This window comes from Sciurus vulgaris (genome assembly GCF_902686455.1).
Source record: "Sciurus vulgaris genome assembly, chromosome: 2".
In the NCBI taxonomy this organism is placed as follows: Eukaryota; Metazoa; Chordata; class Mammalia; order Rodentia; family Sciuridae; genus Sciurus; species Sciurus vulgaris.
In genome coordinates this window covers 191,028,614-191,055,542 of record NC_136462.1, presented here as the reverse complement: position 1 = coordinate 191,055,542, position 26,929 = coordinate 191,028,614, and the positions used below count along the sequence as shown (strand labels likewise).

Genomic DNA, 26,929 nt, shown 5'->3' with positions numbered 1-26,929 from the left:
ACACGTCTGCTGGGGCAGCTGGGCAGTGCCCTGCCCAGAGTGGTGCCCGGTGAGGGGCCACAGCTCTGCTACTGTCTGTGTGTCACCAGGCGCTTCACTCTGTCCACTTGTCCCTGAGTTTCCACGTGAGGGGAGAGACCCCGTCTGGGTAGAGACATTGCAGGGCAACCCAACTAGCCGATGCCCTGGCCATGGACCCTGTCCCTGCCTCTCCTCCGGTCCCAGAGAGACTCCGTGCGCATGGCCGCTAACACCTCGCTGGACCTTCCTGGGGCCGGGTGTGGCTCTAAGCCCCCTTGTCAGTTGGCTTAACCTTGTCCTGGCTCAGTGGGGCAGGGTGTTATTATCCACACCTGAGGATTGCAGGTGGAGAAACCGAGGCACAGAGGGGTCCGCTCGCTCGCCCAGGCCCCCACGGCTGGAAGGTGGCCGAGCTGGAATGCAAACATCCGTCTTCTCAGCCCCACGCATCACGCTGCAGGTCCAGGGGCGATGGACCCCTTTGACAGACGAAGAGGCCGAGGCTCAGAGAGGTGAGACCATAGCCGCCGCAGGAGGGCTGGGCCTGGCATCGGGCCTCATTGAAGGCTAGGCTGCTCCTGGGCTGGCCTGGGCGGGTGGTCAAGAGGCTTCCAGAGGAGGCCGCCACCGGGCCTGGAGCAGGAGCACGGGAGCGAGGGCTCAGGCGCTGCAGGAGGAGTCTGGGCTCAAGTCCTGGCCTTTCACCAGCCGCGGGACCCTGGGCCTTCTCCTCCCTCAGCCTCCGCTTCCTCACCGCTGAAGGACGTAGCGTAGTAACCGGGGTGCTCGCAGAGAGCTCCTGCCGCCCGCCGCCCAGGGACCAGTGTCTGCTGGGCCCCAGGCCTTACGGACGATGCCCCGGTCAGTGTTCTCAAGCACGGTGGTTCCAGGAAACATCTGGCAACATCCGAGACCATTGTGATTGTTACAACCGGGGTGGGTGCTCCCGGGATCCGGTGGGTGGAGGCTGGGGTGCTGCTGACCCCCAACTGCAGAGGATGCCAGGACCCAGGGAGGAGGCGCTGCTGCCTCCGACCTCACCAGCTGCCTGGGGGCAGCACAGTGGACCCGCTTTGCAGAGAGGGTGCCTGCCTGGGGCGCACAGCTGGCAGCGGAGGGCGGAAGGGAAGGCCTGGGAAGGGGGAGCCCTCCAGGCTTGCTCGGAGCCCAGCTGCGGGCTCTGCCTGCCCTCTGCCCCTGCCCTCTGGACAGCGCCTTCCCCTTGGTGGGGAAATCACAAAGGCAGGCCTGTTCCCACCACCCACAGCCTGGGCGTCCCCTGGTACCTTTCTCTCCGGACAGGCACTGGGAGCTGGAGCCCTGGGGCCTGAGCGGGGACAGAGTGCAGGAGAGTCCTGCCACTCCTTCAGCCACTTCTCGCCCTGTTGGTTTCTCTGGAAAGGCTGGACCAGCCCGAAGAGCTGGCTGGCGTGGGTGCCACGTCGATCCCGGCAGGGGTGCTGTGCTTACTGAGGAGGAAGCCCGGAGGGCCTTCTCTGCTCTGGCAGAGGCTGACCTGGGGCCCTGCCTGTGGCCACCTCTGCTGGGGATCAGCGGAGCCCGAGGCCTGTCCTGAGGTGCTGTCGGCCTGGGAGACCCGCCTTTTCCTGCTGCTGCTGCTCTCCTTGCTGTGGCCTGGGCTTCCTCCAGATCCAGGCTTTCCTTCTCTGGAGAAGGGGCCTGCTTTCCAGGGGGCCGTGTCCCCCAGGCTGGCTTCCTGGGGCGGGAGCAGCATCATGCGAGTGCCCATCAGGCGGATTCTAGGCTCCCTGGCTGCATGACCTTGGGCAAGTTACTTAGCCTCTCTGTGTCTTGGTTTCCTTTTCTGTAAAATGGGAACATTGGTGGCTGCTCCAGAGACATTGAAAAGGTTCGTCCATGCGCCTGAAGTGCCCAGGGCTGCAGCTGGTGGCTGCATTACTGGCATTGTCACTTGCTGTGCACATGAGCCTGGCATCTGGTGTCCTGGGCCTGCTCCTCGGGGGTCGGGTGAGCTTGTTCCAGAGCCTCCAGCTTCCTCGCCTGGCTCCGTGGGTCTTGGGCTCTCAGACTCCGCTCCTCCCCCGTGAGAGGTGCGGGAAAGGCGGGGTGGCACAGTGTTTATCCAGAGGAAGCCTCGGGGAAAGTCCCCATCCTTCTTATTCTTGGCCCAAATCCCTGAGCCCCGGGGAGAAACGAGGGACTGCGAGGCTCATTGTCAAGTGGGGCTGGAGACCCCCAGGCCGGGCCTCAGCAGCAGGGACCAGCTGGGCTGGGTGGGATGGTGGCAAATGGTAGTGAATCATGATCTCAGGGCAGGCAGAGCCATCCCAGAGGGCACAGGATGCGGTCCCAGCAGCCCAGGGGGAGCTCAGGTGTGGCTCTTTGTGGAGAAGCAAGGGCCGCCATCGCCAGCCTCAGCTTCCTCATCTGCCACATGGGCCTACATGCCTCACAGGGCGTGGCGAGCAGTCCAGGAACCTAGCCAACAGAGAAGAGCTCTGAATAGTGAAGTCTGCCATGCTCACGTCCGTCGGAGTCCTGTACTCAGCACACAGTAGGTGCTTAATAAGCATGTCCCAAAGGGATGTGGAATAAGAAAGGACCTTTCTACAGTGCACTGTTCACAAGTGACCGAGGCATCAGTCAGAACCACTAACCGAGCACCTACTGGCACCAGCTGCTCTTGCCGGGCACGTGCCGTGAACTGCAGTCGCGGGTCATTGCCCAGTGCAGCTGACATTCTGGAGGGAGACATAAAGCAAAAACAAACGGGAAAATGAGTCTGATCTGCAGCAGGTCGCATGATGCTGAGTGGAGAGGGAACGGCAGAGAGCTGTGCAGGACGCCAGGGATAGAGGCCGCGCAGTTGTGTAGTCGGGAAGGATCCACTGGGAAAGGACCTTCGGGCAAAGGCCTGAAGGAGGCAGAGGAGCCCTGAGCGTCAGAGCAGAAGGGCCTTCCAGGCAGCGGGAGCAGCAAGTACAAAGGGCCTGCAGTGGGCTCGTGGAGAATGTTCAGGAACAGTGGGGCCCCTCCTCAGTCCTCACCGCAGTCCCTCCAGGCCTGACCCTGGTCCCCACCACAGAGAAATGGGCTCCCAGGGCTTCCCATCCGATGCCTTTGGACAGGGTTTCGCTCCGATCAGAGAGAGGCCCCCTTTCGGCCAGGCCTGCAGAGGGGTGGAGAGTGAGGAGCTCTGGGTGCGCCCTCGCGCCACGTCGGGAGCCGAAGGAAGCACTGGGCATGGGGAGGCCGCGGCGCAGGGAGCAGAGGTTGCTGCCCAAGGTCATGCCGTGAGCCAGCTTCTCTTCCCAAAAGATGTTCTGTCCTCCTGGGCTGAGCCCACAGCTGGGGCTCCCGGGCCAGCTGCTCCCGCCCCCTCCCACCACCTGCTGGCTGGTAATGATTAGTGAGCGGGGCAGCCCCAGACTGCACACCGCCCCAGGAACACTTTTAATGAGTGGCTCCGAGAACTTGAACTTGTCACAACATCTGCTAATGAGTCCAGGGGTCTAACGTCCCGCAGAGGAGGGGTGGAGGGTGAGGCCGGCTGGCGCAGAGGTCTCCAGCAAGTCCCCTCCTCCTACTCGCCCTGCTGGGTCTCAGGCCCTGGTGGACACAGAGGCCCCAGTTGTTTTCCTAAAGCCTTTTCAACATGGGGGAGGGCAGGAAATGGGAGAGCTTCTGGGCTGCCTCGACCCCTTCCTTAACCCTCCCTGCCTTCGCGTCTCCCTCAGGCAAGTGGGAGTGTGAAACCCAGCTCTGCCCACCCTCAAGGCTGGAAGGACCTGGGGGCAACACGCGAGTGTGGCAAGGAACTTTCTACTGAGGATCTGGCTTTGATTTTACTTCATCTAGGAGATCCTGCCAGAGTGGGAGGAGCGAGAGACACAACCGAAAAGGGCTTAAACCAGCAGGGCACATAGTAAGTGCTCAGTAAGCCAGCGCGGCGGGCGGCGGCCATGCTGGGATCCTCATCGCTGACCAGCTCGGGCCCCAAGGCCAGACCAGGGCTCTGGGCACAGCTGCCTGGCGGGATCCCGGCTTCATCCCTCATTGGGAGTGCACACGTGGACGGAGAGGCCAGAGGTCTCCCGGGGCCCAGGCCGCTCATTTCCAGGGAGGGTACCTGAGATGAGCTGGTGAGTGTGCGCAGGTCCAACGCCTGCCAGGTGGAGTAAGCACTGCACAGAGGCTGGCCTTGTCCCGTCGAGCCTCACCCTGAGGCAGGATGGCCTTCAGCAGGTCCCACAGGGTGGCTGCAGCCGCCTCCCGGGGAACCCACAGAGCAATGCCTGGTGCCTAATTAGTGCTGTGGTGTGTGACGGTCTTGCATCGCAGTGGCATGGCACCAAGGTGACAAGGGACCCCTGCTCGAGAGGCCGGGGGAAACACTTCTGGAGTCACGGCTGTCAGAGCGGGGCCCGGTCACCTCCCCTGGCCTTCTCTGCCATGGCCTACTACACGTTCCCACGTGCGGATGAGACAGGGAGACTCGGGAGGGCGGCCTGGTCGGTCTGAGGCTCGCAGCTCGTAAGTGGGGAGCTGCGTTTGCACCCAGGACTGCGTGGCTCCCCTGGTTGTCCCCGGGCCTCGGCCAGCCTCCATTAGCTCCCTGCTTCCTGGTGGAGGCCTGGAGAAGTGCTTCTCGCCCTGCGGACGGGGCTGCTGCCGGCTCCTCTCTTGTCCCTTCTCTGGGCTTCGCCCCATGTGGCCGACAGGAAATGCCTGTGGATCAGTGGGATGGGGCTTCTAAGGTGAAGCGGGCAAGAGACCCGCTCTCAGGAGCCCGCCGGTGGTGGGCAGACAGGTGCGCATGCGCGTGCGCTCCTGCGACTACCCGGGTCACCCCCATCTGCAGGCTGGGAACCAAGGAACAGCTGACCGCTCGCTCTGGCCAGTGGTGGGGCTCAGGACTCGGGGCCTCTGCTTCTGGGCATCGGGTCCAGATTTGGAGCCCCGGCTCCCAGTGCCCCACAGCTCCCCCTTCTTAGGGGGAGGCCATCTTCCAGTCACTGGGCCACGTTGGACTGGGTGATGCCTCCCCTCCCGTGCTATCCAGGAGCCAGCTGAGGCTCAGAGTGGAGAAGCGACTTGGCCAAGAGCACACAGCAGCAGTGAGTGGCAGCCAGGGTGCTCCAAGGCCTGCTGGCTTCGGAGGCCCAGTCCTGGCCAGGAGGGCGAGGGGACCGTGAGGTCAAAGCTGTGGCTTCTTTCCTGCTGTTGGTCAGAGCTCAGGGCCTCCAGGTGGCCCTGCGTGCTCCTGGGGAGCGGGCCTCACGAGGCCGCAGGAGACCTGCTCCCTGCAGGTTTGGCCTGGCAGCTGGCCGGTCCCTGCATGGGGTCACCGGTACCTGCCAGGAGCCTGGTCACAGGCCAGTGCCCAGGGAGCAGGGCTGGGGAAGGACAGCAGACGCAGGGTCCTGAGAGTCTGCCCTCAGCCCGGGAGAGGACCCGCGCTCTCTCTCCCCGCTCCTGGTGGACGCGAGCTTGGGGCGGTGGGGAGAGAGCAGCCTCGAGAGCCTGCTGGAAACCATTCCTCGGCTCAAAACTTAACCGCCTGGCCCGGCATTTCCTCCCCACCCCCACTGCTGCGTGCTTTGCCTACAGACTTTAATCCCTGTGGTACTGTGTTGGCTAAGCCGGGTTTATTGGTGGGGGATTGTAAGGCTTCCTGTAAGGAATCCACGCCCTGGGCCCTGTGTCTGGATGGGGTGGACATGAACAGGGCTGGTCAGGGACTGTGACCACCGCCCCGCCCCACCTCCTACCCCGTCCTCCCAACCAGGGCAGGACCGGGGTGAGCCCAGTGAGGCCCCTTCAGAGCCAGGTTTAAGGAGGGGCTCGCTGTCAGGTCTTGCCCTGGTGCTAGCTCGCCTCCCAACCCCTACTGCCTGAAAAGCTCCGGGGACACTTACCTCTTAATGAGAAAGGTAGAGTAAACGCAAGCTGCCTCTGACTCGCTGTGTGACCTCAGGCAAGCCACTTTCCTTCTCTGGACAATCATTTCCTATATAGTTTGGGGGGTTAGGTAATTCTTTACTGTGGAGGGAGGGCATCCTGGGCACTGTAGGAACGTCAGCAGCACCCCCACCCCGTCATGACAATCGACGACCTCCCCGTCAAGAACCATTGGTTTACAGCATTTTTAAAGTCCAGCTTTAAGGAATTAAACTTGCATTATTATAATAAAACAATATTAATGTGTGATTATTAATAAATACTGTGTGATTATAAATAAATAATGCAGCCTAACTCTAGCTCATATTTATGGAGGGCTACCCACGTACCAATCACTGGGCGTGTGTTTATCTTACATTAACTAGCTCCATCTCCAAGGTGGGTATGAATACTATGTGTCTACAGGGGAGGGAGGGGAGGGAGTTCACCAACCAGGCCCCGGATCCATAACTGGGAAATTCAGGCTGATCTTATCCAAAGCCCACCCGCTCCTACCGAGCATGTTTACTGCAGAAGGATTGGTAAATACAGATCCGCAGGAGCAAGCAGCACTTTCTGATGATGGAATTCGGAGGTGGGAGGCCCTAGGGTTCGAGCTGGTAGAACAAAGCCTGTTCTCTGCCCATTGTCTTTCTGGAGCAGTCTGAGAACAGCCACCAAAGGCACCACAGGTGCCAGACAAACGCCTTCTCCCCAGGAGAAAGGCCCAGAGTCCACCCCAGGTAGGAACCGACCATGGCCATGGGTTCTGGACCCAATGGCAGAAGGATCCCAGAGCAGCACTGGTCAGCAGATCCGGGCAGGACTGGATTTCCCCAGCAGCAGTTCCAGTCTGGAGCCCTCCCTCTTACTGGAAGGCCCGAGCCTGCTGTGGGGGAAGGGAGAGTCCCCAAGGCATGTGACAGCACCGAGCCTGGGCCAGCTGATCCAGGAGGCGCAAAGACCTTTGGCAAGAAGTGGGCTGTCGGAAAGCCACCTGCCATGCAGGGCAGCAGTTCCAAGAAACCAAAGAAACGTGAATGCCAAAAGCCACCAACGAACTGTGACCTCCTCCTCGGGTGTTCTTGCTAAGTAAGGCTCCCGCAGAGCCTGTTCCAGGGTGGCTGGTGGGACAGGTCCGGGGGTGGCCACAGCGCTCATGCTTGGACACTTGTAGCCCCTGCCCCGCCCCACACCTCCCTGGAGCAGGGAAGTGGTCTGGGAAGAGTGGTCACCGTTCTGTAACCAGGGGCCAGCCTGGGTCGACACCAAGATGGCGCCAGAAATGAGAAGACAGAGGAACAGACCAGTAGAAGCCCACGAAGAGTCAATGCTGGGAGGGTGTGTCATGGGGTAGGAGAAGCCACGAACAGGTCTTTCTCTATGAGAGACGAAAGCATCAGAGAAACAAGGCCTTCCTGAAACAAATCTCAAAGTGAGAATGAAAGGGTCAAAGAAGTAGAGGAAGACCAAAAAGCAGCGCCCAGGAACGAGGAGAGGACAAAGGCGCCTCTCCCGCACGAGAAGCGGTAAAGCAGGCACAGGCTAAAAGCCTGACCAGGGCGGGACAGAGCGAAGGACGGAAGAGAAGGTGGGGTGAGCGAGGCGGAGGAGAGCTGGCTCCGGCGGCTCCGGGTTCCTGCAGAAGACTGACAGCTGAAAAGGAGACCGGGACCTTCAAAGAAGAAAACTTCTGTTAAAACTAAAATGCACGCGGATCGCAAAGGTGATCGTCTTCCAGAAAACACGTTCAGAGATTCGTCAACACTGAGAGAGATCACGGCCACATGAATGAACTTGAAGTTTGAACGAAACATCGTATGGACATCCGGGTGAAATTCAGTGAGCCGTAGGGGCAAGCGATTGACCTGGCCTCAAACTTCTGCCACACAAGAATTAAGCACCTACTAATTCTCTGGGGAGGAAATAATAGCTCAAGAATGTACCAACATATTTAGTTTTATGTTCAGAGAATGTCTTCTTTTTAAAAATATGTGTATTGGTTGCTGAAATTTGGAGAAACATCAATGAAGAAATGAACATGCACTCGTCACCTCGCCCCTAAAATAACTGCCCGACAATTCCAATTGCCTTCACATCCCTTAACCCTGATGGGTAGACGTTCAAATACGATTATTCAGAATTTGCCGAGGAACAGACTCAGCCTGGGGTGTTGTGTGGCTTGTTCCGGGAATTCAGGAGCCAGTCCGCTGGGCCCAGGCTTCCGAGCCCTCTGGACGGTTCTGTTCAAAGAGGTCTGTGTGATGAAGGAAATAACTACACCTGCTCTGTCTCCAGTGGCAGACCCAGTCACAGGGGGCTGTTGAGCACTTGAAATGTGGCCAAGTCACTGAGAAACCAGAATTTCATACTCCATTTAATTTTAAGTAATATAAATAGCCACAAGGGACCGGGGCTACTGTATTCGGATAGCCCAACTCAAGAGGTTTCCTTGGCGTCCTGTTCCTTCTACGCTGCTGATTGCTTTCCGCTGTGGCCACCCCCAGACCTCTCCCGTCTCAAGCTTCCTCTTGCTTTCGACTCTGGGATTCTCCAGCCGCCACCTCCCTGGGCCTCCTCCTCGGCTCCTCCACACCTAGAAGCTTTACTGAGTGGAGAGGAAATTCACCTGGAGCTGATTCCACCTGCCAGGGGCCCCTCAGCAGCAAAGCCTCTGGACAGAACAAAGTGGCACGAAGGCAAGCTGCTTGCCCCAATGTGACCCAGAAAGTGAGTCTGCAAGATCAGACACCTCCCCAACCTCTGAACTCCAGAAGTTAAAATTCAAAGGAACAGTGCCTGTGATCAATCACATGACTCCACGCTCCTACCTCCATCTGCCCTTGAGGGATCAGGAGAAGCCTCCCCTTCGCAAACACACGGATGACACCTGGCGTGTCATGTGGCTGGTCCGAGTTCACAGAGCAAGGGGCCCAGACACAGGGGTGGAACCTGCCTCCTGTGGGGAGAGTCCACCTGGCCCCCTTCCATGGTGCCACTACTTCAGCATTTACCAGGACAGGGAGCTGCGAGACCTCACCCTATGCTCTCCATGGTCCTGAAGAAATGGCTCTGCCTCTCTAGGCCTCGGTTTTTATACCTGTAAAATGGGGATTTTAGCAGGAAGCAGGGATTTTTAATGCAGAGTCCCGCAATCCCCAGTGACCTGTCAACACTCTGACATCATATTCACACTGTACATGTCTGAGTGCTTTCCTGAGGTTTTCATTAATGATCCAAGGCACCCGTGACTCCACCAATTGACACCATGTTAATGACAGGCCACGGTGGTGACTGTGGGTTAGACAGCACTTGCTAATAATGACAACCCCTAACTTTCCTTTTAATGCACGAACCTTTTAAAACCATGAGGTTTCACAGAAAAGCAGTTTGAAGCTTCTCTTGAGGAACCAGGAGATGTGGCCTCCTGGGCCACGTGGCAGCGAGCAGAGGGGTTGAGCTGCCCCGCTGTCCTCAGGGGCACCTTCACCTCAGCCCCCACCCTTCCCATCACACCCAGGACCCTGAAGCCCAGTGTCCACTGTAAAGTATTGTCACATTTGGGCATTTACCCCGCCCCTGGTGGTTTTCTGCACCTCCCGCACTGTCTAAAGCGCAAAGTGGGCTTGCCCAGCTGGTGCTTCTCCCGCCAGCTCCCTTCCACCAACAGGGCCCCGCGCTGGAGTTGGAAATGCCTGGCTCATCTCGTTTATCCATCCTCTTAGCATCTGTGAGGACTGCCGGTGGAGGGGAACAGGACAGGCGGGCGCCCCCTTGTGCGGTTCTGGGGTCCGGGGAGGAGAGGTTATGACGGATGAACACCAGGAAGCTTCAAGCAGCCTGAAGTCAAAAAAATGTGGAGCAGACCACATCGATCACGTGACCAGAGACTGGCTCCCAGAGGAGGACCTGGAAGGTAGGCTGAGCCAGGAGCCGGGAGGGAGTGTCCAGAGCCAGGCGGAGGGGGCGGCAGGTGCAGGGCCCTGGCAGTGGAGGGTTGGCCTGTCTGATCGCCCAGAGCCCACCTCTTCCCATTCAGCAGCCTCAGCCCTGGAGGCCCTGCCTCCACGTCTCTCTGGAAGTCATTTCTGTCCTCCAGGCCTGGCAGGGTAGAGAGGTGGATGAGGGGCAGTGGGTTATCAAATCCCCACCAGCGAGCAGCATCCAGCATGCACTTCTGAATACACTTGCCCACAGGAAGCTCAGGGAGCTATTGGGGCTCACCCTGGCACCTGTCCAGTCCCTAACCAGTGAGGTCACCATATACTCATCTCCTGCCAAAGCCCGGTGGCCACAGATGGACTCCCCGGGCCCTGCCATTTTCCTCAGGTTACCCCCCCAGGTGACATGTGCTGTACCTGGACTCTTTCTGCCACCAAGGGCTGATGTGGGCATCCTGGCAGAAGCATCCAGAGAGAGGAGACAGAGGGAGAGAGAGAGGAGGGGGAGGGAGGAAGTGAGAAGGAGGAGACAGGAGGGGAGGGGAGCGGACAGGCAGGCCGGGACCCGGCGCCCCGCGTTGGCACTGTACAGAGTGGGTACATGGCACGAGCGGACTCGCCCCTGTCACCTGAAGCAGCTGTGTTCACCTCTCCGTACCAGTTGTATTCATAATGTCCCCCAATAGGAAATAACCCAATGTCCATCGGCAGAGCCTGTCCGGGTAAGTTGCCACGGATTCATGGGCTGGAAATCGCCCAACAGGAAAGAGAAATTGGGCTGAGAAACGCAACTCTGCGGCGGATCTCCCAGAGGCTGTAGTGAGCAGACAGCCACACGCGGGAGTAGCCGTGTGGTCCCAGGATGCTCCGGTCCAGGTCCAGGAGCCGGCGGAACCAAGCGAAGGAAGAGAAGTCTTCTCTTCCCCTCTCTGGGCGGGAAGCTGGGAGAGGGAGGAGAGAGATCCTGGTCTCCCACGACCTTGGGTTTCCCTCTTCCCTCTGCACCCACTGTGAGAGCAACTTCTCTGCCTCAGTTGTCCTATCAGGGAAATGGACATGGCAACACCTGCCCCACAGGTGTGAGAGCAGAATGAGTTCATAGGTTTGTAAAAGTGCCTGATGTAGCACTGTGGATTGCTGGCAGTCATTGTGCTTGTGGTCCCTTAAATCTTTAAGAGAGAGGAATTGCAAGCTATGTAGTCTGTGAACTACAGCGAGACACCAGGATCTGGATTATCTGGTCACAGTTTTATGTGCATGACCCAGATTGATGTCTTCTTATAATTCCCCCTGAAAAGAGGAAGAAAGTAATAGTGCCGCCCAGTAAGGGTAGTTGTGGGCTTTATGTGAGTCGATACATCTGAGAGGCCTGAACTTGGTGAATATCTGGCAGTTAGAAAATACTCGAAAAATTAGCAGAGGGCTGGGCACATGACTCAGTGGTACAGTGCTTGCAGAGCATACATGAGGCCCTGGCTTCTGTCTCCAGTACTATCCCCAAAAATGTTGGTGGCTGTCATTATTGCTGCAATTACTCCTGCACACCGTGATGTGAGTCAAGACAGAAAAGGAAACTCTCAGCCGAGGTCTCAGAGTTAAAAATTCCCGGGTGACTGCACACTGCTGCTCCAACAACTCCTGTCTGTCTTCTTTTCTTCTGATGCCCTTATCAGGAACCCAGGGTTATCCTGAGCCCCTAAAACGAAATGGGAAGGGTCCCCTCTCTCTCTGTCCTCTGAGTTTGTGCACGATGTCTCCTCCATTCCTTTTGGTAGAGTGACCTCTGAAGCCGACGGGGCTTGAAGTTGTTTTGTGAGGAAGTTGACAATGATGGAATTTCTTTGAAAGAAACCGGAGTGTTCAACTAGTCTATTGTTCTGATAGATGAGTAAGTAACACTTCTTAAGAGGCTGGTTTCCTTTAGGTTGTGGAAGTTCGTGGGATGAAGTTGTTTAGACTACCCTTTATGATTCTGTTGATGCTGTAGGGTCTGTGGTTGGGCCCTTCTTCAGTCCTGTCACCTGTTAAGTTCTGACCTCAGAGTGTTGCCAGCGGGAAGCATCTGTGGCCTGCAGTGTTTAACTTGGATGCTGGACTGAACCTCCTCTCTCTCTCTCTCCCATCAATTCCTGTCAAGTTCTTCTATTGCTCTACAAATTTGCCCTCAGACTGAAGAGTACAATACACAAGTAAATGCCCAAACTCTGGGGGGACAGTGGAGGGTCCGAGCTCAGGACCCCACCGAAGCTCTCATTGCCAACGTTTAGTTCAGGCAGCTTCTCCCGAGAGAAGCCTCCCCTGGAGCCCCTTCGGACCCTCAGCTACGTTACTTACTCCTGCTACTTGTCCCTAGTGGACTTAGAGCCACACCTGCTTTTGTCATGTGGCTCAATGCTGCCCTTAGGGGTCTTCAGCCACCTGCCCCTAAGGGATTTAATTTTTATTGATTGATTTTGGTACTGGATATTGAACCCAGGGGCGCTTCACCATGGAACCACATCCCCAGCCCATTTTTAAATTTTTTATTGAGAGACAGGGTCTTGCTGAGTTGCTGAGGCTGCCTTTGAGCTCGAGATCCTCCTGCCTCAGGCTCCTGAGCCACGGGGATCACAGGCGTGCACTTGGTGCCAGGTCACCCGCGTCCGTGAGCCCCCGGAGGGCAGCGTTCTCTTCCGTCCTCCTCTCTGCGTCCTGTGCTCTAGCACGGGCGGCAGAGCGCGAGGTCCCCTGCCTCCCTTCGCTCGTTCTCCACTGGCTGACACGAGCCCCTACAGCGTGTTGGGCGCTGTGCCAGGTGCTGGGGACACAGAAGAGAGTGAGACAAAGCATGGGACCCCGTTCTCATGGCACCTGCATTCTAGCCAGGGAGACGAGTGAGCCAGTGACACCGAACACCAGATCCTCTGCAGCTCGCACTCTGCCAGCATTCCCGACTCTTCTCCAAGGAACACAGTTCTGTAGGATTTTGAGGGATATTTTAATCTGTGGACGAATGAATTTCAGAAACTTGGGGTTCACAAGGACAAGTAGATGCATTTATAAGACTTGGTAGCACTTTCAAGGCATCGTGAGTTTTAGGGGAGCGGTAGGGAGACGGGCTGCTGGGAACTTACTGGCTTCACAGCCCTTTCTTGGGAATGTCACCGGCAGCCTTAGGTGATGTACCGGCATGACTGGCTGGACATTACCTCAGGCCTCCTGCTTGGCTCCTAGCAGCTCACACCTTCCAGGGGTCCCCTTCACGTGGACGGCATCCATGTTCTTTTCTGGGTATAGAATGACAGCTTCTGAACCACACTTAACACGTCTCTTCAGGAAATACACATTTCCATTTGAATTCATTTGACATAACAAGTGGTTGTTCCATAAACAAAGTACACCCCATTAGCTGGACTTGGTTCTGATAAGGCCCTTCTTTTTGACTCAAATACAAAAGAAACTTCCAGCCCAGGCAAGAAAGCAGCCCCTCTCCTCCCCTCCACCAAAGATCTCTCAAGTCCTAGCTCAGAAAGATATCACTATCTCCAAGAAGGCTTGTCTTTGATTGTTCTCCAGAAGGATCCCGAAACAAGGATTTGTTCCAAGCAATGTTTTCGGAAGTGGGAAAGTGAAATATGAAGATCCTGAAAGTAATGCAGGTGGATGAATGGAAAAGTTACTTCCGGGACAACAGTGCCTCCATCTTACCAGGACCCCAGAGAGATGGCATCAATGTGCCTCAGCTATCCCACCTGAAGAGCAACCCAACTTCCTGGTTGGGAGCTCTTCCTGGGAGTCTTACTTCCCTGGAAATCTTGACCAAGCTTGCATCTTAGGCCAGAGGAAGCTGACAGAGTCACTGTTGTGAGGGACGAGGGGAGATGGAGGGGTGTCTTACTCCAGCTGAGCTGCTGTAACAAAAGTGCCACATACTGGATCATTTATAAGCAACAGAAATCTACTGCTCACCATTCTGGAAGCTCACAGTTTTAATAGCCCAGCGAGTCTCCAAGATGGAGGCAGACTGAGTGTCCTGTGAGGGCTTGCTCTCTGCTTCAAAGATGGTGCCGTGTGGCTGTGTCCTGTCATGGCAGAAGGCCCTCAGGTCTCTTTTCCGATTGCATTCATGAGGGCTCAGCCACAGTGGGGTTAGGTTTCAATGTGAATTGGGGCCTGGGGGCACTCAGAGCATAGCAAGTTGGTCCCAAGGCCGCTGCCCTCTCACACCCCATGGCTGACTCATGCCTTTCTTCTCTACTTCCTGCTCATGGTACGAAGCTGCTTTGGACCTTCCCTCTCTCGGGTGAGTGGTTGGCTTGCATGCCTGTCTCCTTGAGCAGCAGAAGCTGAGGAGCTGCGGATGGCCAGGCCCCAAACTGCCCATGTCAGGTGCAGGAGTGCCCTGTAGTCCAGCAGTCTAGCGAGCGTCTCGTGATGGACCTAAAAGAAGAGCAACACGTCTTCCTCTCACGCCTTTTTCTAAGTGAGAGATGCGAGATTGTGTGAGGGAGCCCCAGAGCGCCATGGTTGCACGTCCAGGCTCCCGTGGGCCTTCGAGGTCACAATCCTGGCTCAGGACGCCTAGTTTCCAAACTGGGCCACCTGTTGGTAGGTCAGGTGGTGCACAGAACAGGATGAGCAGGGCACGTCACCGTCATGTACAGTGTGCCGTGTGGGGCGCTGCTCCCTGCACAGATGTGGCCCTCGTTACTGGTGTCCCCTCCGTCCCGGGGTGGTTCACCTTGCCCTCACACGCTGATGGCTTCTTCTTACATCTGAGGGAGCGTCTCTGCAGGAGGCACATCTCAGCCTGCACGCGGGCAGTCCCGCTCCCGGGAGCCGTCCTCAGCCAGCGATGGCCAGGAGTGGGCACGCTCCCCGGGGCCTTGGCCCCAGGAAGGGAACGCTCCCAGGCGCGTTCTGCACTGCATCCCGGTTTCCCCACGGGGACTGCTGCGCCAGTGGCTCCCTGCGGCAACCTTCTCCTAAACTCGCTCTGCATTGGTTCCCTCCTCTGTTTCACCTGCCCACTGCCCTTCCAGAACTTTCTGGGGTCCCCTGCTGAATCAAGGCTCTCCATTCCCGTCCTCACCTGGGGATCTGCCTCTGAGACGATGGAGGCGTCGCCTCAAGTTCTCAGTCAGTTTTGCAAAGTGGACAGAAATCGCTTCTCTATTTTATATTGAGAAAAATGAGGCTCAGAAAGGTGATGCGACAGCTCAAGGTCAGAGCTGTGGGCACCGCCGGGGGCATGTGGGCCTGCGGGCCCCTGGCGCCCTCACACAGCGGGCCGCCTCCAGGTCTGATCTCCCCGCAGGAGGGCCGCTGCCTGCTGGTGATCCTGCTCATGGCCGTGTACTGGTGCACCGAGGCCCTGCCCCTGTCGGTGACAGCCCTTCTCCCCATCGTCCTCTTCCCCTTCCTGGGCATCCTGCCCTCCAGCACCGTGTGCGCCCAGTACTTCCTGGACACCAACTTCCTCTTCCTCAGCGGTCTGATCATGGCCAGTGCCATCGAGGAGTGGAACCTGCACCGCAGAATCGCCCTCCAGGTCCTGACGCTCGTGGGAGTCGAGCCCACCAGGTAAGGGACACGACGTCACCGCTGGCTGCCTGACAGTGGCGATGGCCCTGGCCTCACAGAGTCACCGTGAGGACCAGGGGAACCGTGCGGGTCTGTCACTGAGCCCTGAGCGGCAGGACTGGCCACCAGCTCTCAGGATCCTTTGCTGTTTACCAGCCCAGTTGATGGCGGGTGGGGACACAAAGCGGGCGGGAAGATGGCCTGAGAGATGGAGGCAGGCTCGGACCCTAAGGGCCTCCCGCCCTCTGGGAGGATTTGGACTTGTATTCCCTGAGGATTGGGTGGCCTTTAAAGTAGGAGTGTGTCTGGACATTTCTATTTTTTGTTCCACGACCCTTTTGGCGATGTGGCGAGGGAGTCTTAGGCTCTTCCCAGAATGGCGTTTTAAGTGGTGCGCAGCGATTCCGTGCTTAGGATTCAAAACAGCAACAGCCCCACCTACGGCAAAACGCAGTTACTCGGTTTTTTTAAAGCACACATTTCTGCCATCGCAGCCTATGCGCAGCGAATGGCGGGACCTGGCGACGGACCACGGCTTGGAGGTGGTTTCGAGCGTCATGGGTACATCAGCGTCCTGCCACTGTTGTGATGTGATATAAAAATACCCGTGAACTTTTTGGTGACGAAATCTCAGGCCCTGAGGAAAGGCTCGCTTCTGATTAGAAGTTAGCAAAAGGCAGGTGCCTGGTTTATTTCCCCCAATGCAGTCTTGAGTGGTATCCACGAACCCCTGCTTTAGAGGGTCCTGAGCGGGAAGGGACCTGGCAAATTTGCATTTTTAAGTCTCCCCTTGACCCCACTGTGGGTGGGGCGGGGGTGAGAAGCTGGGAACAGGCCTGGTTGGAGGCTGTGCTGGGCCTCCTGACAAGGGACAGTGGCAGCTGGGACTAGAGGAGTGGCAGTGGAGGACAGAATGGATAGATCTGAGAGGTCTTTGAGTGACAAGGTCCACAGGGCACGGGGAGGAGCAGAAGCTTCTGGATGACCACTAGATTTCCAGCATCCGCTCTGTGTCAAGCTGTCTGCCTGACCGTGCAGATGTGTCTCCCATGGGAGAGGCGGTCCACCCTGGACAGATTCCATCTGGAACTGAACCCAGTGATACCGTGGGATCGGATATTCCAGGGGTGCAGCGTGGGGGGCTTCCTGGAGGAGGCACCATCCGAGCTCAGCTTTGAGGAATGGGAGGGGCTGTCAAAAGCAGGTGACGCTGCAGCAAGGCCTTGAAGACAGCAAGGCCCTGGCTGAGAAGCGGTCTTAGAAACATGGAAGGAATAATCCAGAAGAATTGAAATTAGCAGGGAAGGAAGGAGGATGGTGGGAGCTGGATCATTGATTTAATCTATGAAAAACCAATCTACTTCCTCCTTACTGCATACGATGCACTGAACAAACTCCAGGTGGATTAAGAAACTGACATGGAGGGAAAGAACCCCAGGACTTGGATTCTGTTGTGGAAACAGACCAAGCAAGGACCAGGAGTGGAGGAGGCAGGCAGGTTGGGTGCCGGCAAGAAGCTCAGCTGGGTGGGTGCTGGGGGGAGTCGGGGCAGCGGGAAGGAGGCTGTGAGGTCAGTAAGCAAGGTGGCGGGAGCGTTGGTGTCCGGGCAGCTTTGTTCTGAAATGGTGACACTGAGGATCTGGGGCCAAGGGAGAGAAAACACCAGCTTGAAATGTCTCCGGAACTACCTTTCCTCGGTACCTGTGGTCAGTTCACTTTACACACTGGTCCAAGGTCTCCTTAGATCAGATTATTGGTCCCACGTGGCCACTGACTTGCCTTCTCTGGCCTCCATGTTCCACTGGTAAAACTAGATTCCCCAGGGAGGGGAACCTGGGACCCCTCCTGGACCCTGGTTCTGGATCCGACTCTCTCTCCCTTTGTTGCCCAGGCTCATTCTGGGGATGATGGTGACCACCTCGTTCCTGTCCATGTGGCTGAGCAACACCGCCTCTACCGCCATGATGCTGCCCATTGCCAATGCCATCCTGAAGAGTCTCTTCGACCAGGAGGCTCAGAAGGAGCTCAGTTGGGAAGGTGATGAGAACACAGGTGAGCTGTGCAAGGGCACTGGGGCCAGCTCCACAAGCTGGGATCAGGGACAACCAAAGGATATTGGGAGAAGCCAAGGGGTCGCACACTTACTGAACACCTTCTATGTGCCAGATGTTTAAGAGTAATAATCGGGCATTAGATAAATCAAACCGTGGTATTTTGGTTTTCTAATTTCTGCATTTATTGAGCACTTACTATGTACTGAAAATTGAGTGAAATACTTTATATATATTGGTTCCTTTAACTCCCGAAATAAACCTTTGAACGAGATCCTGTAATAAATTTGGAACACATTTGAACAGATGTTCAACCTCACTAATTCTCAGAGAAGCACCAATTGAAGCAGTGAGATTTAAAACAATAAGACTTGAAAAAAATAAGAAAGCTGGGTGGTGACCAGGAGTGGCAGGAATGTGGCCATGGGAACCCTGGTGCGTTGTAGAAAGAGTGTGGTCTGGGCGGCCTTGGAAGGAAGGAAGGAAGGAAGGAAGGAAGGAAGGAAGGAAGGAAGGAAGGAAGGAAGGAGGGAGGGAGGGAGGGGGGAGGGAGGGAGGAAGGAGGGAGGGAGGAAGGAAGGAGGAAGGAAGGAGGAAGGAAGGAGGGAGGGAGGAAGGAAGGAAGGAAGAAAAACCAGCTTTTGGCTACGCCTGAAAGAATGCCTGCCTTCAAGTGACTTAAAAATAGAGGTTTATTTTCTTCAGATATCGAGAGACCAGAGAAAGGCAGTTCCAGGGTCAGTTCAGGACCCAGAGTCGTGCTGGCTCTTCTTTGGTGACCCGAGTCCCCAGGCCTTTCTCCACGGCTGACGGCGGCTCTCCCATCACATCCGCTTCAGAGTGTCCCGTTTCTTAAAGGAATCTTTAAACTGATACACGTGGGTGTAAGTCGCCATTTGTCCCCAGTGCCAGTTCCTCTTTGTTCTCTTAGTCATGGAACCCCTCATGGGCTCTTGGCTGTGCAGAGAAAAGACTGAATTTCCCAGTGTCCCCTGCGGCTGGATGTGGTCAGGTGACTAAGACTGACCCCGAGGACATAAGTGGAAATAATATATGCAACTTCTGCCCTTCCCGCTCTCTGCTTCCTGCTGGGCGGATGTGAATATGATGGCAGGAGACACAGGCGCCACTTGGGACATAGAGGTAGAAGCCACATCCTGAGAGGTGGCAGATGGGTCCCATTTACCTAACTAACCCACGCAACCAGCATGACCCACGACTCTGTGGATTTTATGGGCCAGTTCTGTTCTTTTCAAATATGGGTTGAAATAAATAGGACTCTGTTAAAAGTTAAATGCTGGCCCACGTAGCAGCTAAGTGAACGTCACTGGCTGCTGTCATTGTGTGCTCATGGCCCTGTTTCTTTATTCCCACGATGGCCCTGCAAGCTAAGGATAGTGATAAGCTCTTTACAGGCGGGCTTTGGAGAGGCCGGAGATTCATTCAGGTCTCATCCTTGGTAGAGGAGCCCACCCAGCATCTCCTCCGGGGCAAAGTCTTCCCCGGGAAGGGAAGAGAAGCTGTGGAGTAGGGGTTGGCAGACTTTTTCTGTAAATAACCAGATAGTAAATATTTTGGGCCTCGTGGGCCATTCTGTCGAAATTCCTCCATTCTGCCTTTGAAGAGAGTGGCAGGGTGCCGGGGGATAGGACTGTGTGCCAGCAAAACTTTACTGATGGGTGGCAAAGTCAAAGTTTCATGTCGTCTTCACAGCCTGAACTCATTCTTCAACTGATCTTTTCAACCACTTAAAAACGTAAAAAGCAGTCTCCACGGGCAGGTGGTACGGAAACAGGTCGTGGCCAGATTCTCCCTGCACACCGTGGGTGGCTGACCCCTGCTCTACATCGTTGGACTTGGTGGTTTTCAAACTGCTCCCCCCAAGTCTCTGGGGCTCTGTACCTTCCCCCTTTTCAATCCCAGCTGAGCCTCTTTATCTTCGGCTGCCCTTCCTCGTAACAATAACTGTGTTTACTGAGCACTTACTTAATGCAAGGTCCCTTCTAAGGCTGGGGTCTGAAGGAGAGGAAGCCAGCGCTGACTGTGCTGGGAGCTGAAGAAGAAATAAAAAGAGCCTGAAGTAGCCCCAGGTCAGAGTTTCCGAACTGCCGGAATTGGGCCTCCGACGTCCTCTCCACTTCTCTGCCTCCCACAGGAGTCTCTTTTTCCAAAATGGACACAGGAGTGTTTGAACACCAGGACCCTCATTACAAAGGAGAAGAGTCTGAGACCCAGGATGGGCAGGGGATTTGCCCAGGGTCACACACGGTGGTGACTGTGCAGTGAGAGCCAGGGTCTCTTCCCTGGCAGTGCAGGATGTCAGGAGGCGGAGTCCCTGGGAGGCTGGGGCAGACACCAGCCTTCACCGGCCGCAGGATCAGAGAGCAGGGACTGGTTAATGATCAGTCTCCGGGGCAAGGACAAGGCTAATTCCAGCTCAAAGAGAGAAGTCCCTTTCACCCAGTTTCTGTGCCTTGACCAGGTGGCTGGTGGTGAGGCCAGAGCAGGAGGAAGTGGAGTCTATGCTGATGGACCAGGAGAGGGGCAGGGCATGTCCTCCAGGTCGTAAGTTCACAAGGGCCACCCGCAGCAGAACAGCCACGCTGGTGTCAGTCACTGGTCTCTGAAGCACTCTATGCCAGACTCCATGCTCAGAGTTTCATACCCAGCAGTTCGTTCAGTCTTAACTGTGCTGTGAGGTAGATGATCTTCATTTACAGATGAAGAGACTGAGGTTCAGAGAAGCAAAATGATTCACCAAAGTAACACAGCAGATGAATTGCTGAGCTCTGTTGAAATCTGTGTTTATGAGCACCAAGCTGTAGGACCTGGCACAGAGGAGCAGAAGCCAGGGTTGGATGGGGCTCACTGGCAAAAGGGTAGCCCTGCCTGCTCTCTCCAGTTCCTGTACTCAGGGGGCACCGTTTTCATCCCCATCTTCAGAGGAGCAAGTGAAGCTCCAGCCAGTGCTTTGCTCAATGTCCCTCAGCCAGTAAGGGGCCTGCAGGGCTTTTCCCCCTCGTATTGCTGGGAATGGACCCCAGGGCCTTGTGCATGCTAGGCAAGTGCTCTACCACTGAGTTATACTCCCAGGTCTTAAATTTTCTTTTTTTAAAATTTTGAGACAGGGTCTTGCTAAGTTGCTGAGGCTGGCCTCAAACTTGTGATCCTCCTGCTTCTGCCTCCCAAGTAACTGGGATTACAGGCATGCCCCAGTGTACCCAGATCCACCTGGCTTTCATATCTAAGCCCTTTTCCTCCCTTTCTCTGCCCAAAGAAGGCCACCCAGACATGCCACCCATGACTTTCCTTCAGCAATGTCCAAGATGCCACCATCTGTCACGGAGCCATCTTTCAGATGGGGTTATTTATTGCCCTTCTCTTCCCTCATTAGGCTAACCCACCGCCTGGGCCTCTTCTTGTCTAGAAAGACGATACATCCCCTTTTGTGTACGTTGAGTGACACGTGAGAAATGACAGCCAGGCACATAGGATGTGGTGAATAAAAAAGATTTCCAGGAGTGGGCGGGGCAGCGGGAAGACTCCCCCCTGGTGGGGGAGAGGGAGTCATTTGCTGGCTCACTGTGAGTGTCCACGGGCTCCATGCTCCCTGAGGGCCTGTGCTGTCCCTTGGCTGTGACAGCCGTCGTCCTGCGTCTTGCTCACCCAGAGTGACGACTGGCCTGGCCGTGGCAGGTGTTCCGTAAATGTGTTATTAACGAGTTCTGAGCCTCGGCGCCGGGCTGACCCTGCTGGCCTCCTGGGTGGTCGGGAGTGCCAAGCAATGGGGCGTCAGCCTGCCTCCCCTGGGGGCTTCTGAACTTCCCCGGTGCCCGGCGCCTGATTTGACACAGGAATTCCTTCCTGAGGGCCCTCCGTGCGCCAGCTCAGGACCTGTCAGCCACACTGGGGAGGCTGGGCTAAGCTGTCAGCTTCAGGTCGCGCCCGGGACAGGCAGGTGCCTTGCAGGTGGGGCGGGAGTGACCGGGTCAGTGGTCCTGGGCTCTGCCACCAGCCCACTGCATCCTCTTGATCTGACCACCGGGCCGGGCCTCAGTTTCCCCAGGCGTCGGGGGAAGGGGAAGGAGCCCTGCCTGCGCCCCAGGCTGCTGGGGCCTGTCCCGCGGCTAGGGCCGTTCTCTGCGACCTCACCTGACACCCGCCCAAGGATCAGCGTTACTTGGCTCAAGCCTTACATAAGCTCCTGACCACCGCACTGCTGGACCCGGAGGCGTCCCCCTGGAGACTTTGCCCCGCCGCTGCTCTCATGTGGCCCCTGGGCCTGCAGTCACGGGGCGGGAGGCCTCTGGGTGAACCGGTAAAGCACGGGCCCTGGTGGCCCTGCTTCCTGAGTCCCGGCTCCACTGGCCTTATCACCACCTTCCTTTGAAACGCAGGCCTGGCCTAAGTGTTTCCCGTGACCGATGTGTAGGAAGCAGGGCACGGGGCGCCCGTGGCGGGACTGAGGGGGTCACCGTCCACAGTGCGCAGGCGCCGCTGCCTGCAGCCAGCGGCCAGGCTCCACCCAGGGCGGAAACCCAGAGCATGCGGAGCCCCCCACCAGGGCCTGGGCGGCCGTGGGAGGCCTCAGTTTCCCACCCGGAACCCCAGACAAGTTGCTGTCCACCCTGGCCGCCCCAAACCATGGCCCCGCAGAACTTCTTTAAAATACTGAGGTCTGCTTGGGAGCGGTGGCCACGCCTATAATCCCAGCGGCTCGGGAGGCTGAGGCAGGAGGATGGTGAGGTCCAAGCCGGCCTCACCAATGGCGATGCGCTAAGCAACTCCGTGAGACCCTGTCTCTAAATAAAAAGGGCCGCGATGTGGCTCAGTAGTTGAGTGGCCCTGAGTTCAGTCCCTGGTACTCCCCCCACCAAAGAAAGTACTGAGGCCAGGTCCCCACTCCAGAGCTGTCCCTGGGGACCCCAGGGAATGCTCAGGGCCAGCCAGGGCCGAGGAGTTAAGCAGTGGCCCAGCCACGGGGAAGGGTGCAGAGAGAGCTGGAGATGGGAGGCCCGGCACTGAGTCAGAGTCCTTCCTGTCTAGCCATCCCTGGGGAGCCACCCCGCCTCCCATGTGCTATTAACAGCCCTTCACTTCCTGCCTGGTGCCCTGGGCTCAGGCCTCCAGCATCAGGTGTGAACACGTGTTACTGTCACCTGAGCCCTGAGGCCCGGTCCACACCACCCAGGCTGAGCAGACCGGACTTCAGCCTCGGACCTCTGCTGGTCTGACGCAGAGCCAGCCCCAGGCACAGCGAAAATGACCCCAGCAAAACCCAGGAAAAGCACAGCAGGGGGTGGGGAAGGGACTCCCCCAAGCCAAGGGTGAGCCAGGGAAAGAGCGGAGGCTGGAGTCCAGACCCCGCTCATCCACGTGGGAAGTACGTGACCGACTTCCCGAAGGAATCTCCACATAAGAAGAAAAACATCTAACCTTTTTGCTGGCATTCCTTGAAGGGTATTGGAGTCCCTCACCAGAGTTCCCCGGGCACCTCTGCTTAAATGAGTTCATCATCCCCTGCAGCAGGGGTGAGCGCCTGCACCCCAGTCTGCGAGTATCTCCATCAGAGGGGTTCGCCAGAACCTGCCAGGGACTGGCCTTCCATCGCCTCATTAGGGGAGGGTCTGGGAAGCCAGGCCGTTCCCAATGGGTGAGGCCAGGAACCAGGGCCGTATCTACACCTGGGTCAGGAAGGAGAGAGGCGGGTGCTGGGGATCCTGGGGTGGCACAGGGACCTTGCCCTTAGACAAGGCCGGGGAGTGGCCTTGCTTCGTGTGGCTCTGCTAGCCCTGGAGTGACTGGGGTCTGTGTTCTGCTCGGCACCGCCAGCCACCAGCAGTCCTGCCTCTGTCCTTTAGCAGCCTCAATGAGAGGATCCCGGTGGCAACCCTGGCCAAATCCAGACCACCCTCTGTTTTTTGTGCAGCCTGTGAACCAAGAATAGTCCTTACATTTTTAAGGGGTTGAAATATAAATAAATAAATATGAACATAAATAAAAGAAGAAAAATGTAACGTCGAGATGATGTGACGTTCAAGTCCCAGTGGCCGAACTGCTCATAAATTGTAACTTCCACGCTCTCCCAGCCGAGCTGTGTACGGCCGAGATCACGTGTCCACGGAAGCCTAAAATATTGACTCTCTGGCTTTTTAGGGTTTGCTGGTCCTGCTTTCTCTATTTTGTTTTAAAGCGCTGGGGGTGGAACCCAGGGCCAGAAGGTGCGAAGTGCGTGTCCACCACTGAGCTGCCCCCCAGGCCCGTCCCTGAATTAGTGGGGTTGACTCTTTCCTCTCCTTGATGATCCTAAGGAAATCGCAACTTCCGCTTATCATTTAAGAACTGAGGTAACAGGAAATTAAGGATTTATCCGAACCAGGACTTCGCGACCTCAGCGCTGTTGTATTTGGGGCCAGAGAGCTCTTCGTGGGGGGAAGGCTTGCTGTCCGAGGGTGTTGGTCAGCATTCATGGTCCCTAATACACACCACGGCGGCAGCACCCAGGCCATGCCCTGTTTACCAAACATGTCCCTAGTCAGAGTTCAGTGTGCTGCGGGGGCAGAACTGGCTCCGGCTGGGAACCACTGGCCTGAGGTCACAGTCAGTGAAGGAACCTAGGCTCCGGTTCAAGTACCAGGCCCACATCCAGCTCCCAGGGTCCTGGGTGGTTCCAACTGCAGCAACTTTAAATCTGTATTTCTTGTCTCCAAAACACTGTCAAAGGCTGCTGGGGAGTCGGGTCTGTAAGCAGATGAGGACTTCAGAAATGAAGTTAGGTCCTCTGCTGATCCTCCTCTGCTCAAGCCCTACCCTGACTCCCATCCGCCTCAGAGGAGTAGCCAAACTCCTTGCTGTGAACCCTGAGACCCCTGAGTGAGCCCCCGCTTTTCCTGCCACCCTGCCCCTACCACTTCTCGCACTCACCTCCTCCAGCTCTCTGGTCTGCTGCTGCCTGACATACATGGCTCTCTCCTACCTCAGGGCCTTTGCACCTCACCTTCATCGTGGCTCACCCGCTCACCTCCTTCAGATCTCATGACAGATTTTCTTTCTTAGTCAGAACTCCTCTAAGAATTTCTTCTTGGTCATATTCTTGAAAAAAGTGTCTCACCCCAAAACTCTGGTCCCCTTCCCTGCCTTACTCTCCATGACACCCCCGTGCCTGACATTCCACATATTATATTTGTGTGTCTATGGTCTGCCTCCCCCCGCCGGAGGATAAGAACCACAGGGCACGAATCTCCAGGCCTTGGAACTTAGTGCCAGGCACACGGAGATACTTACTCCATAAAGACTGATCCATGGATCGATTGGCCAGGGTTTGTGTGACTGAGTTCTGGCCCTGAACTCTGAGTGGCACTGAGTCAGCCTCAGAAGAGCAGAAACATCCACAGCGCAGCGGATGCCGCCGTTTATCGGTGGCTGGTTCTGCTTCCTTGGATGTTGAAGTATAACACCAGAGAAGCACGCCAAGGCAAGCATATGAAGCAGGTTTTATTTAAAGATGGTAACACAGACTTCTCCCAGGAGGGAGAAGGGGGCCATGGCTGGTCTTCTGGAATCCCAAGAAGTGAGTGTGCCCTGCCCTTTTTATAGATTATCTCCTGCCCCCCCCCCCCCTTATCTCTCTCCTTCCTGCCTACAAGACTAGCCCCAGGAGATGCTGGTGAGAGGGCAAAAAAGTGAGAAGCAGATGGGCAGGGGGAGGGGCTAAATGGAGTGATCCAGGCAGGTTGGGGCCCGAGGGTCATTAATTAGCAATTCCTTTTGGGTACGCCTTTGAGTGGGATACTTAGGCAGGTAATCTTGGTGGTCAAAGGGCTCTGGAGACCCTGATATTCTGATCTCCCAGGGGGGTCTCCAACTTCCCAGACTCAGCTGGCCTCCATTCCTCCATTCCACCCGATTACCTATAATTCTGGTTTCACATCCACTCTCAGCGTCTCTGCCTCCACCAGCCTGCTCCGCTCGCCGCCATCTTACTTGGTGACTGCCACAGTCTGAACCGGGTTCCCAGCTCCCATTGTGGTCCCTGCAGCTCATGCTGCCTGGTCAGGCCCAGAGATGTTTGCTAAATTCCCATCATCCCTCTTGGGCACCAAATCCATTACGGCTCATAGCTGATGGTTCTCAAGTAACCCTTTGGCAATGGCTGCTCGGGTGAGTTATGGGTGGCCAGGTAGCCTTGCAGCTAAGTTCCTGCCCACAGACCCGAGACCATCTCCAAATATGGATGGCGGACCAGGAGGATGGAATGAGTGTCCCTTTGCTTTCCCGCCTCCCTCCTTTCCCTCCTCTCTTCCTCCATTTTTTTTGCAGTGAATGACTTGGGGTCCTTGGCAATGAAGTGGCCCCTTGACTGGCTGCATGAGAACCCAGCGCCCCTCCCCTTGCCGGGGTGCACTAAAGACGCCCTGCTCTTCCCTCCTAGCTGCGCTGCGGAGGAACGGCCTGCACACTGTGCCCACGGAGATGCGCTTCCTGGCCAGCACGGAGGAGTAAGTTCCTGGGGAAATTCTAGGGGAGCCAGTGCTTGGTTCAAGGTGGTGATGGGCAGCCGTCCCCTGGCCAGCCCTGAAGTTTCTCCAAACAACCAGTGCCCAAGCCTCCACCATTGTTCCCCGTGGCTGCGGCATGGGTCTCGATGGCCTCCTTTAAACGAGGCTACCATGGGAAGGCACGTGAATCCCTGAGGGGCTGGGGCCTGGGCCTTCGGTCCTTTCCTCTTACAGGAAGGTCCCAGAAGAGCATAGCCATGTGGTGCTCAAGGAGGATGGCTGGGCCAAGAGGCTCTAAAGACAAACATGTCCTGAATGGCAGACCTTCACCCTTATGTGACATCTTCACATCATTGTCACATCTGGTCTGCAGAGTCCTTTGTATTACGGCAGCACGGCTAAGGCCATAGGGTTGGAGTTACACAGACCTACCGTGGAATTCTGGCCCTGCTGTTTACTGACTGGGTGACTTGAACGAGTCGCTTGACCTCTCTGAGCCTCCTTGTTCACCTGCCAACTGGACGTGATGTCGGGCCCAGCCAGACAGCTGTTCTGAGGTTAAATGAGATGATGTCTGTAAAGCAGGTTGCCCAGGCCTTACGTACACACGGGGCACTGTTACTGAAGTGTCATCTTCCTCGTTTGACACTGATGCAAGAGCAGGCAGCACAGTGACGTGCCCCAGCAGAGCCGGGCGCCCCTCAGGCCTGCTTCCTTCATCCCACGTGCTTGCCGAGGCCCAGGGTGCGCAGGTCGGAGGGACGCAGGCGAAAGACTGGAACCGCGGTGTGTCCCAGGGCTGGCAAGAGCCCGGGAGAGCAGAGCAGAAGGCCAGGCAGGTGGGCGCAGTTCAGATGGGTGGTGGGGAGGCCCCACCAGCGGGTCCTGCCAAGCGAGCCCTGCAGAGGCGAGGGGCGTGGCATCTGTGGGAAGA

The 26,929-nt window shown here is 56.7% G+C and overlaps 1 protein-coding gene across 3 annotated transcripts in view; it reads left to right on the top strand.

Annotated features, from left to right (window-relative positions):
- Positions 1-26,929, top strand: part of SLC13A3 (solute carrier family 13 member 3) — a 66,244-nt gene that overhangs the window by 9,199 nt on the left and 30,116 nt on the right. For 2 of the 3 annotated variants that reach the window (XM_079127949.1, XM_079127948.1), the window contains exons 2-4: positions 15,181-15,446; positions 17,338-17,498; positions 25,929-25,995. In XM_079127949.1, coding sequence (XP_078984075.1) covers positions 15,181-15,446; positions 17,338-17,498; positions 25,929-25,995 — 494 coding nt within the window. The remainder of the gene's footprint in view (positions 1-15,180; positions 15,447-17,337; positions 17,499-25,928; positions 25,996-26,929) is intronic. The other variant, XM_079127950.1, reaches the window with a different exon arrangement.